The sequence below is a fragment of the Sprattus sprattus genome, assembly GCF_963457725.1.
Source record: "Sprattus sprattus genome assembly, chromosome: 1".
In the NCBI taxonomy this organism is placed as follows: Eukaryota; Metazoa; Chordata; class Actinopteri; order Clupeiformes; family Clupeidae; genus Sprattus; species Sprattus sprattus.
The window spans coordinates 25,608,687-25,620,073 of record NC_137920.1 but is presented as its reverse complement, the minus strand read 5'-3'; the positions used below and the strand labels follow the sequence as shown (position 1 = coordinate 25,620,073).

Genomic DNA, 11,387 nt, shown 5'->3' with positions numbered 1-11,387 from the left:
TGCGTGGGAACACTAAAGAGACGGACGATCACTCTCTGAGGAGTATCTGCTTTTAACTGAGTGACTCCAGGTATCTGAATGATGGACTACATTGACCTTCAAGGGAATTCTGGGACAGGATATACTACCCTGAGCTGTTTTTTTATGTTGATGCACATATTTAGTGACATGTTGAGAACATGTTGAATGTGAAATGTTGAAGGTTGAAGACCACACTCTGAAAAGTTTCATAGGGTATCTGCTGGTCAGAGAACCTCATGGACAGACTGGACTCCTGTATGCAAGTCATAAATGACAATTCAAGGCACTGGTTCAGCAGACGAGGGAGAGTGAGGTACTAGTGCTACCTTGTTCAGCAAGCCCCGGGCTTTGTAGGTTTACGCACTTCTGAAATGGTGCTTGCCAAATATTCAAAATAAGCTAGCATGCATGCATGTTAACAAAAGGGCTAAATTGTAAGTAAGGGGTGGGACTAAAACAATTAGCCAAAGAACAAGGACACACATTCTCTAGTGCGTCAGGACTTACAACAGCACTGGCGACTCCCAGATCAACTCTTGTCTGCTACTCCTGGAGTTGACAAGGCAGAGGCCATAGTGGGCATTCGTGGGAGCCCTGTTCGGACACAGGGGTTGACAGGGAACAATACAGAAACTGTATCAAGTAAAAATGTCCATGTCCATCTTGCTCATGGAAAAATGTATATCCTTACATTTACACAATATAGGCAGAAAGGACAGAGCAAGTGTAAAGCACTGTAGTAAATTCCAAAAATATATATATGTAAATGAGTTTGACAGTTGCATCTGCAATGTCCTATGCAGCTATTCGGTGTTTAGTTGTGTATTTCCCACATGTATAAAAACACTGCCTCATCTCAATGGACACCAAAGAGAACACTGTTGGTAACACTGAAGTTGAAACCTGCATGAGTGATCTAACCAGGTCATCCCAACAAGATTCCCAAGTAGTCTGAGCAAAGTTAACTTATGACCGTGTGATACTATCAGGAAATGTAGTGACAGTATATGGTAGCATGTTTCAGTGAAGAATCTTCTGTACCGTATGATGTGAAACTGGTTCCATGCACTGCAATATATCCTAAATACAGGCAGTCAGGGAATGTGATGTTTTTCCCATTTTGTGAAAATTATTTAAAAGGACAACATGGTAAAACTGAACATGATTTAAAGGACAACAGGGTAAAATGTGATGATTGTAGCAGCTACCTTTGTATGTTTTGCACACAATGTACCCCAGTTAACAAATGTGTACACATGTTGTTTTGATACAAGGTGTTTAATACAAATTAAATACAATGAATGTCACCACTCTCCAGCACCTCCCTGGAAAAAGACCATGAAAAGAGTAATCGGTCGGTAAACCTATGGTGAGACGTGATTCTTAGGTCAGTTATTCCATGTGCTTGTCTCCTGATTCCTGAATGGGAAGGAGCAGTCAGTCAATCAACCAGTTTTGAGTTTGATGAGCAGTGATGAGCACACAGGGACCTGTTGCAGGACTGGTTTTGTTGTTGTTGTTGTTGTTGTTGTTAGAGCTTCAGGCCTTGTACGTTGGCCCTCAGCCCCACCATCTGTTTCTCCTGCATAGCTTTCTCCTGCTTGAACGCCATCTGGTTGGCCTTCTTCTCCGTCCTCCGTTCCTGTCATGGGAGGAAATGATGGATAGCGTCAAGCTAAATAACTTGCTCTAGGTTCTTGTACAAGACTCTCATGCGTCGTTCTAGGTTGCATGACTCACAGAAAAGCCTTCCTGGAAAGAGGCGTGTTCATTTAACACTTTGGGTTGCGCAGGCCGCTTCTACAACTGCTACTATTAAAATCACCCCCAACAGCTGTGTAAGGACTTGTGGGACACGCTCTCTGACGCAAAACTACCATTTAAGACTGCTGTGAGTGACGTCGTTTTTGCAATCGTCTGACGGACTTGGCAGCCACAGGAGTCTTCAATGCGCTGTGTGAAGCCAAAGCCTCTCTCTCGTAGCAGGTTTCGTGACTGGTTAATAGAGCTGTACCAGTTAACGGTTGCTTAATATAGAGGCCGAGATAAGAGCCAGAGACTATTTATTATTCGGAGATAATCTATTTCAGTGGGTGTGTTATCAGAATGTACGCTAATCTGCTGGCCTAGGTCTGTTTAAACAGGTATCACTTGCAGCAGTCTTAAGTATCCACCGCAATTAATCCTGTTACATGTTCAAAGATCACCCCAAAAAGACTGTTAATCTGAACCAGGACATTAAAATAGGCGCTACGACAGCCCTTCTAAGTGGCTTGAATAAGCAGCCAGCACTGGGGGAATGGGAAGCTTGTGGTGAGATTGAGAAAGTCGTTTCCAGATGTTCTCTTCTCCTTAGGTAAACTCTGGGTTCAGATGCTAATCCAATATGTTTATAAAGAACACATTAGATTGGAAATTGACCATCATGATACCATTGCAATGATGGCGATCATCATCTGTATTTTAATGCATAAGCTATCTGTACTGATGGCTACTATTATTATCTTTAATATCATATCATCAATCATCTGTATTATAATGGATGGTTCTGCAATGATGGCTATTATCATAATCACCGTCATATCAGTTTTATAATGGATGGTTCCAGTGAAATGTCACTATTGAATCTTTTTTTATTCATTCGTTTCTGAATCTGTTTGCAAACAAGTCACAAAGCAGTCAGGGAATACGCCTTTTGATACTTGATACACTGGAAAATGACCGAAAGGACATTTTCTTCACCATATGATAAACTCTGGTTTGAGATGCGGATTTGATTAGTTATGAAGGCCAACATGAACAAAGACTCCTTACTTGGAGCTTGCCATGCGACAGAGGTTATGTCACAAAAATATCACGACTGATGCCATATGCTGTTATTTGATGCCATATACTGTTATTTGTAGTCATAACACTCGATGCCAAATTTACTTAGTTGGTAATAAGCAACTGTAAAGTCCCATCATCATGTGAGCAGTCGTGGCAATTACCAGGCTGCACCAGAGGCCAACCGTCTTACAGTTAGAGGACGAAACCGGGAAACCGCAACTTAAAAAAGCTAACCACAGTCTAAACCACGTGTCGTCTGAATCAGAAATCTTAACTTGCTTCCTTCTTTCCTGCCATCACTCTACAGCCTTTAGAAACAAACGACGGTTAGGAATCCCTCGTTTCTTGACCGGGGTTTCGTTGTGATGTACTAGGGAAGTAAAGGGCGTTTTCAGAAATTAACTACCACTACTAGGAGGCATTCTGGGATGTTTCGTCTCGTGTGTTTTAGGTCTTGTGTGTTTTGGATAACTGGAGCTGCAGCAGTCAGAGACTCTAAAGAATTTTCTTCATTACCATCATGGACGTCACTCTTATTACAGTCACGGACATAATGTCACTTTTATAAGTCTCTTTTGAGTAGTTACTTTATGATAACATATTATCAGAGCACATTATGTTAAAGGCACCCAGTGCAACTTTATATTAACATTTAATGAAAAATAAACATTCAATTTCTAGTCTTTTTAACACGTAGTAAGTTTCAATAACTCCATACCATTACATATCAACATTCAAGGAGCAAAGATGAGACGTCGTTGTGTGGTGAGAACTGATAGAAAATCGTAAACAACAACAATCGCCGTTGGGGAGAGGCCATTTTTCCATTGACTGGAATCCTGCTTTATTTATTGTGGGCACCAATAAATAAAGAAAATGGCGGCGATTGTTGTTGTTATCGATTTTCTATCAGTTCTCACCACACAACGACGTCTCATCTTTGCTCCTTGAATGTCGATATGTAATGGTATGGAGTTATTGAAACTTACTACGTGTAAAAAAGACTAGAAATTGAATGTTTATTTTTAAGCCTCGAAAGTTGCACTGGGTGCCTTTAATTACCAACGTGACACTTCTAATCAGATGGCTTGAGTGTTTTTGTTTATTTTCGTTTCTTTTCCTTCCTTCCTCCCTCCCACCTCTCCCTCCCTCCCTCCTCTCCTTCTTCTCCTTCCCACCTCTCCCTTCTCCCTCTCACCTTTCTCTCTTCCTTGATGGCCTGCTTGCGGGCCTTGCGGTCGTCCGTGTTCTCGTTGCGCGGGCGCTGCTGCGTGGCAGCCCGGGGGAGGTCAGAGTCGTTGATACGCTCCATGCGCTCCACCTGGCGCGCCGTGGGCCCCCGCGTTGGCAGCACGTGCAGGGGGATGCCCGTCTTGGCGGAGACGCAGATGGCTTTGGACTGAAACAAACAAACAGGTTCAGTCAATGTAATATGTGCAGGAATGTTTTGTGATCACTATGGTGATTGTTCGAATCACACATCTTGCAGTGGTAAAAGTTTAGTGTTTGTCAACAACAACCACCACCACCCCCTCAAAAAAAAAAAACATAAAACCAGCTACCATTACTACTCAGAGACTATTCCTCCTCCTCTTCTGTTTTTCAGAATATCATTGTGGCCAAATTTACTCTGGTTGCATAAAGGACAAAGGCCCATTTCATAGTTTTCATTGTGTTAATAAATAAGACCCTAGAATTAAAACCACTGTTAATCTGCAGGCATAATGAAAATCTTAATCTGTCTCTTAATCCTCTTATGCAGTCTACAAATCTTATGTCTTGTGTAAGAGGTTATTTCCAATTCCATTATTCTGAGTCATAGTAAGGGTTTAATTACCTTAGGCGCTTCCTCTATGATCTTAGGGCGGTTGTACAAGTTGGAGTACGTGCCTGTAAGGAAAATCACAGCGATGATCTTTGATCAGTGAAAACACATGCTGATTACGCCGAGTCATTTTATGTCCATACATGTTGATCAAATAACTCTGCGTTATGTCCATACAACATGAAACAAGTGCCATCCAGAGAAACAGAGGAACACACCAGAGGTGTGGAATTCCAGCGGAACTTAAACAATAGAATGAAGAAATGAAAATGAGTCCACACACACACACACACAGACACACACACACACACACACACACACACAGGCCTGTGGCTAACAAATGTTGAAGGCATTAAAACACACACACACACACGCACGCCTTTGGCTAACAAATGTTGAAGGCATTACACACACACACGCCTTTGGCTAACAAATGTTGAAGGCATTACACACACACAGACACACACCTTGGGAGGGCAGTCTAATAACTAGTTGGGGGATTGGTAACCTCAAAGCTGCATATGAGACTTGCAGTCCACCATGAACACACACACACACACACACACACACAAGAACTCACTTATGATGGTTTCACAGTCCCACTTCTCGGCGGGAGCCTCGACTACGAGCGTCTCCATCCCCTGGTCTTCATCTTCGTCATCCTCTTCCTCGTTTCCTGCAGGCAGCTCTTTTGGGCCGAGGTCGTCCAGCTTCTGACAACTGAAGCAAACGTGGACCAAGAAGTGTTGGTAACATTGAACACACACACACACACACACACACACACACACACACACACACACACACACACACACTCACTTATGATAGTTTCACAGTCCCACTTCTCAGCGGGACCAAGAAGTGTTGGTATCATTTTGGATAGGGGTGTCGATTGTAGTCAAGAACATAAGATTTCCATAAGCAAATTGTACTCTCTTTCTTTAGCTGTGTGTCTCTCTCATTCACCATCTGACTCTCAGTCTCGGTCACGTATTCACACACACACTTACTCCTTCTCCTTCTGTTTGAAGTAGTCGTTGAGCACCTCTCGCAGCCTTACGCTGTCGGGGTCGATGAAGCCCTCCAGCTCAGCATTGTCCAGCGCTCCGATCTCATCATCGTCAAACTGTTCGTAGAACTGAACGAGAGAACACACACATATGGTCAGTCTAGACCACTGGAGCAGAGCGCAGACATGCGGTTATGGTCTTGAACATTTGAAGACTTAAGACACACATGGTTACAGACGCAGACATTGAAGGAGAGATCAGATATGACCCAACAGTAAAGGGTACCTATGAACACAGGGACTTCAAATCAACCGAAACAAAAAGGTTCAACAGTTAAAATCAGAAGAATGAATGCGCTAGGTATCTAGTTATATTCATAAAATGTCCAAGGGCATTCAAATTTTAACAAAAACTAGTAAGGCGTAGTAATAGTAGTCTAGTATAGTATCCACCTAACAATTTTAGTAATATATAGTGTTAACACTGTTGCATTTCCTGCGAGACGAATACAGGCAACCTTTGCCTTTAGCCAAGCTTTGACTCAAACAAAATGGTGTTGGTTCTCCCTCACCAAGTGCATCACACATAATTTTGCTGCGCATGATGCAAACCTCAAACATTCTCATTTCCTTCTCCAAACAGTGTTGGTTCGCGTTCACTCTCTCAAAGCGGTCGTCCAGCAGCACGAGCTGGGCGTTGTGACGCGTGACGCAACCCCGACTTCAAAAGCACAAACATCAGCTCTACTAAACTAAAATTCGGATCGTCTCATCCAAGCGGTGTCGGTGCTCGTTCACCTTCTTGAAAGCCGTTGTCCAGTGGAGTGAGATGCTTATTGGGGAACCGTGACGCAACTTCAACCTCTAACCTCTAACCTCAGCCTCAAAAATTCTCACTTCCTCCTCCAAACAGCGTTGTTTCTTGCTCACCTTCTCGAAGCGGTCGTCCAGCAGCGTCAGCTGGTCGTTGCGGCGCATGACGGACGAGGTGAGCGAGTACTCGGTGAAGCGACTCCTCGTCTCCTCCTTCATGAACAGGAACTCCCGTCTCCCTTCCTCATCGCCGTCCGACAGGCCGCCCATCGAGTCGCAGTCGCTCCCCTCGCCGCTCTCACCTTCATCCGTGTCCTCCCACTCGTCATCATCTTCATCTCCGCTGCGAAACAGAGGTTGGAAATCATTTAGCACTTTTATTGATCATCCAGCTCAGAGTTTACCTCAAGGCTCAATTTAAATATGGGATTCTGAGGGACGTAAACCAACAGCAGTAGCCGTCAGAGCATCATGCAAGTTTGGTTTTCATGAGTGAAAAACAAAACAATAATAAAGTTTCTGTGAAGAGTTTCCTCAGATGGTGTATATTCGCACCAGGAACTAAATATCAAATAATATAATATATTAATAATATATGAATTTCACAATGAACTTGGAGTTTTGACTGACTGGATCAAAAGAGGAGTTCCCTTCTGCACTTACCCTACGGCCTGCCCTGTGTTGGCCTGGACGATGAAGTCATCATCGAGGACGTTCTCAGGGTCGTCAAAATCAAAGTCATCGTCCAGAGCAGCCACAATGTCAGGATCCATGTCCAGCCGGGGCCCTAGATGATCACCATGGCAACGGGAATACGTCTCATTCATGTGTAACACCTACTGGTGACTTCTATTTCAATTTCTACTTCTATTAGTTATATTTATTTTCATATTGAGGCTTTCTACAGGGTTTATCAAGTGTTCAGATAGACATCATTTTCACAGAGAATTTAACGCAAATTCACTTGGAAACTTCCGTTACTTTTGATTTCACTCATGAACTGAACTAAATGTAGCAAAGATGCTGGTTAATGCATGTGTAGTAAATGGGTGTCTTCATTTATGCTTGATGCGGTATGTGTGACAGGTCCGGTATGTGCCGCTCACCTGATATGGGGGCGGCTTTGTTGAGAAGCCCCACTGCCTCCTCAAACTCTGAGGCAAACACTGAGGAGGGCAAATTTATGGATGCTGCCTGTGAGTCAGAGAGACAGAGAGAGAGAGAGGGGGGGGGTTCTTATGAGAAGACCTTTAAACAGCAACAGATCTACACAACAGAGCTCTCGTTATAGAGTTCTAATGCTGACCCTTTCAAACCTTTGGCTCCAATAGAAGATCTGTACTCAGCAAACATCATAAACTTCCAGAGAGCACCAGATTTTTGCAGTGACATCTTAGCCAAAGAAGTTATAAGTCATCACTACAAATACTTTTGAACGTGCGGCAGAAACAACAACTGGCATCGGTAAAACTCTGCCATCTACAACAGACAGAGACGAGCAACAACAAAAAATCTCTGATCCTTACAGGGATGACGTGGATTTCCATTTCCTCCTCACCATCCTCATCCTTCTCTCGGATTCGCAGGGGGGTGGTGCTCTTCTGGGGGGTGGCGCTCTTCTGGGGGAAGTTAGAGGCCACCAGCTCGGTGACCCCTGTCCCCTCCCTCAGATGCTGCAGGTAGTTGTAGTTGTCGTCGAAGAACACGCCGAACTCTCGCTGCTCCTCACGGCGCTTTTCAACCTCCGCCTGCGCCAACGGAGATAGAGCGGGACAAGGAGAGAGAGAAAAAAAAAACACAGATTTGTATGCAAAACATTTCAGCATCAGATACAAAGGATGCCATTGCCAAGGCACACAAACAAAACTGGAATTTGCTAAGCAAACTATGTGTATTACATAAGAACCTGGGTAGTCAACTTAATGCCTTTTAGGTTTGTTTGTATAGCCTTTTTCACTCTGGCAGGGGGGCTGCCAATGGAAACTAGCCTTTTGTCTATAATTGGGTTCATTTACATCTTAATGTTCATAAATGTACCCTGTCCCTCTTGATCAAATAAACAAATTGATTGATTGATTGATTGGTTTAAATGTTTTTACCTCCACACCGCTTCCGATTTCTACATCTATTTACACCAACAGTGGTATAATACTGACTTATAGTCTCAATACTCCAAATGGAGAAAGAAGATTATGAAAACTTCAATCAGCGTCCATTGAATTTCTAAACAGTAACTGTAAGGAGAACTTGATATAAATGCATTATTACTGTCCTCTACGAGCATGATGTACTATGAATGTCAGGGGTGCCTTCCTCTCACCTTCGCAGCGGGTAGGAGCACATGCTGGGGAGCCTTCTCATCCGCTGCCAGAGGGTCTCTCTGACTCCTATGGACGAGGTGGAAGGACACGGATGTCTTCTTGTCGATGAACGACTTCTTCTTTTTGTGCGGCTGAGGAGGAGGACACTCAGCGGTTAAGGGGTGGCACAAATCATTAACTGCCAAGCTGTATGGCAGTTTTCAAGTCAAACAATAACTGGTACACATGTTGATGTAGTTAACGAAAGTCTGAGTACTGATGTGCTAACTTACATGCTAACTTACGTGCTATACAACATGTAGCTGAATAACATATGCGTACGAATACAATTTCAAGACATATCGATGTCAACATTACTACTTTGAGAAAATTTTACAATTTTCGCAAACAATACAACTACATCTAGCAGATTATGTCTCTCACGATAGCCGATAGCTGTAGCTAGGATAACCTCAATTTAAATGCCAAGAAAAATAACCTAGGTTAACTGTAGAATTCTTACCATTTCTGCCTTTGATTAGCGTTTCCACAAATCAGTTATTTCCTCTCCGAAGTGAAATATAAACTTAAACGTTAAGACCGTTGGGATGACACACAAAATGTATTATTGTTTGTGTATTTTGTTAATTCCACATGCAGACCCACACGCGTCTACCACCATGTTGAAGCTGAACCACTGACGCGCTAAACCGGAAGTACAAAATGTGCCACTTATTTCACTCATCACGGGTCTTCAGATGAAGACAATATTAATCAACAGTAAAGGTTTTCCATAAGTTCACGGATTTAATTTCATTATTCCAAGTGAGACAGTAGAGATATAACATATTATTGACAAAAAGTTTTGGTTCAGTCCAACAGACTGTACGAATCGATCAGACTTGACTAATCGTGCAGGACAGTGACGATGGAAAAGCTCATGGTGAAGATTACGTAATACAATTGCATGCTAGGTAAATGTTTTACTTTTTATTTTTGGAAATACTACAACAGTTTATGATTAATTAGAGCTCTAATAATAGTAATAATAACTCCAAATATTTTAACTATAAACTAAGCTACTGTTTATCGGCAAGTGCCTACATTCCCTCTTACATTTTATTCCTTCAAGGCTGGCTGTCTGTGATTGCATGTGTGTATACATTTGGGTATGTTTAAATTAACAGAGAATAATATGATGAAATGTTTCACCTTGGCACACAGTCTGTGTGAGCTCACTGGTGGGTTTGGACTGGTTGCCAGGGACTGGTCACTATATTTCATGAATGATGAATGATGCAGTTTTTTTCATTTAAACTGAATTATATGAAGCCCTTCTTGTTGGCACTCCACACCAGGTTCAGTCATCCTCCTTGACTCATCTCACCTTCGACAGCCAGGTCATCCCCCTCTCCTCCATAGTCACTAATCTCAGAGTTTGGTTTGACTCTCACCTGAACTTTAATGATCATATAAAACACCTGTGGAAAACCTTTTTTTATCATCTAAGAAACATCTCCAAACTCCGCCCCACTTTAACCCTATCAGATGCAGAGAAGCTTGTCCATGCCTTTATCTCCTCAAGACTGGACTATTGTAATTCACTTTTCTATGGAACACTGGCAAGAACATCCAGAAGCTGCAATACATCCAAAACAGCGCTGCCAGGATTCTGATGAAGGTCCGGAAATATGAGCACATAACACCAATATTACACTCACTACACTGGCTCCCTGTCTCTTTCCAGATTGACTACAAAGTCTTTATAATCACTCATACATGCATAAATGGACATGCACCTCCATACCTGCAAGAATTAATTACTCCCCAAACCTCCACCTGCACCCTCAGGTCTTCAAACAAGCTCCGCACCATGGGCGACCGGGCCTTTTGCTCGGCAGCGCCACACTTATGGAACAACCTTCCTGACCACCTAAGGGCAACGCAGACGCTGGACTCCTTTAAAGCTGGACTTAAAACTTTTTTATTCAGGCAGGCATTTCTGGCCTTGTGATAAATCTTTTCTGTTATGCTTATGTTAACAATTTAATTTTAGAATTATTATAGTTAATTTCTAATATGTAGGCACTCTGAGATTCTTTGGAATGAAAAGTGCGTTAAAAATCGAATGAATTATTATTATTATTATGTGTCGTGGTTCTGCTTAAGGTTTCTCCCTGACTAACAGGAGTTTTTCTTGCCCCTGTTGCCATTGTGCTTGCACTAAGGGGGTTCAGGCTCTAGGCTCTGTAAAGCGCCTAGAGACAATTGTATTGATATGGCGATATAAATAAAATTGAATTGAGTAGGAAACTGCTACTGAGAAACACAGCAGGAACTGTGCGACCAAAGACATGAGAGTATGTGCTAAACAACACAGCCCATAGAGCATTACTCTGCTTGGAAACATAGCACATCGGGAACTGTTCTACTGAGCAACAGACTTCATAGGGAACTGTTCTACTGAGAAACAGACTACATAGGGAACTGTTCTACTGAGGAACAGACTACATAGGGAACTGTTCTACTAAGGAACAGACTACATAGGGAACTGTTCTACTGAGGAACAGACTACATAAGGAACTGTTCT

General features: G+C 42.6%; 1 protein-coding gene across 1 annotated transcript; it reads right to left on the bottom strand.

The window, feature by feature from the left end:
* Positions 1-1,280: 1,280 nt before the first annotated feature.
* Positions 1,281-9,480, bottom strand: ltv1 (LTV1 ribosome biogenesis factor). Its single transcript, XM_080832290.1, has 11 exons — positions 9,321-9,480; positions 8,818-8,949; positions 8,024-8,245; positions 7,604-7,691; positions 7,161-7,284; positions 6,615-6,840; positions 5,686-5,813; positions 5,256-5,395; positions 4,688-4,740; positions 4,049-4,249; positions 1,281-1,663 (listed from the first exon to the last, which is right to left on the bottom strand). The coding sequence occupies exons 1-11, from the start codon at positions 9,321-9,323 to the stop codon at positions 1,553-1,555; spliced, it is 1,428 nt and encodes a 475-aa protein (XP_080688416.1). The 5' UTR covers positions 9,324-9,480; the 3' UTR covers positions 1,281-1,552.
* Between the last annotated feature and the right edge of the window lie 1,907 nt (positions 9,481-11,387).

Coding starts and splice junctions, on each gene's coding strand:
- ltv1 (XM_080832290.1), bottom strand. Junction 7,285..7,603: donor CAAAGCCGCCCCCATATCAG/GTGAGCGGCACA, acceptor GTGATCATCTAG/GGCCCCGGCTGGACATGGAT. Junction 4,741..5,255: donor GGACTGTGAAACCATCATAA/GTGAGTTCTTGT, acceptor TTTTCCTTACAG/GCACGTACTCCAACTTGTAC.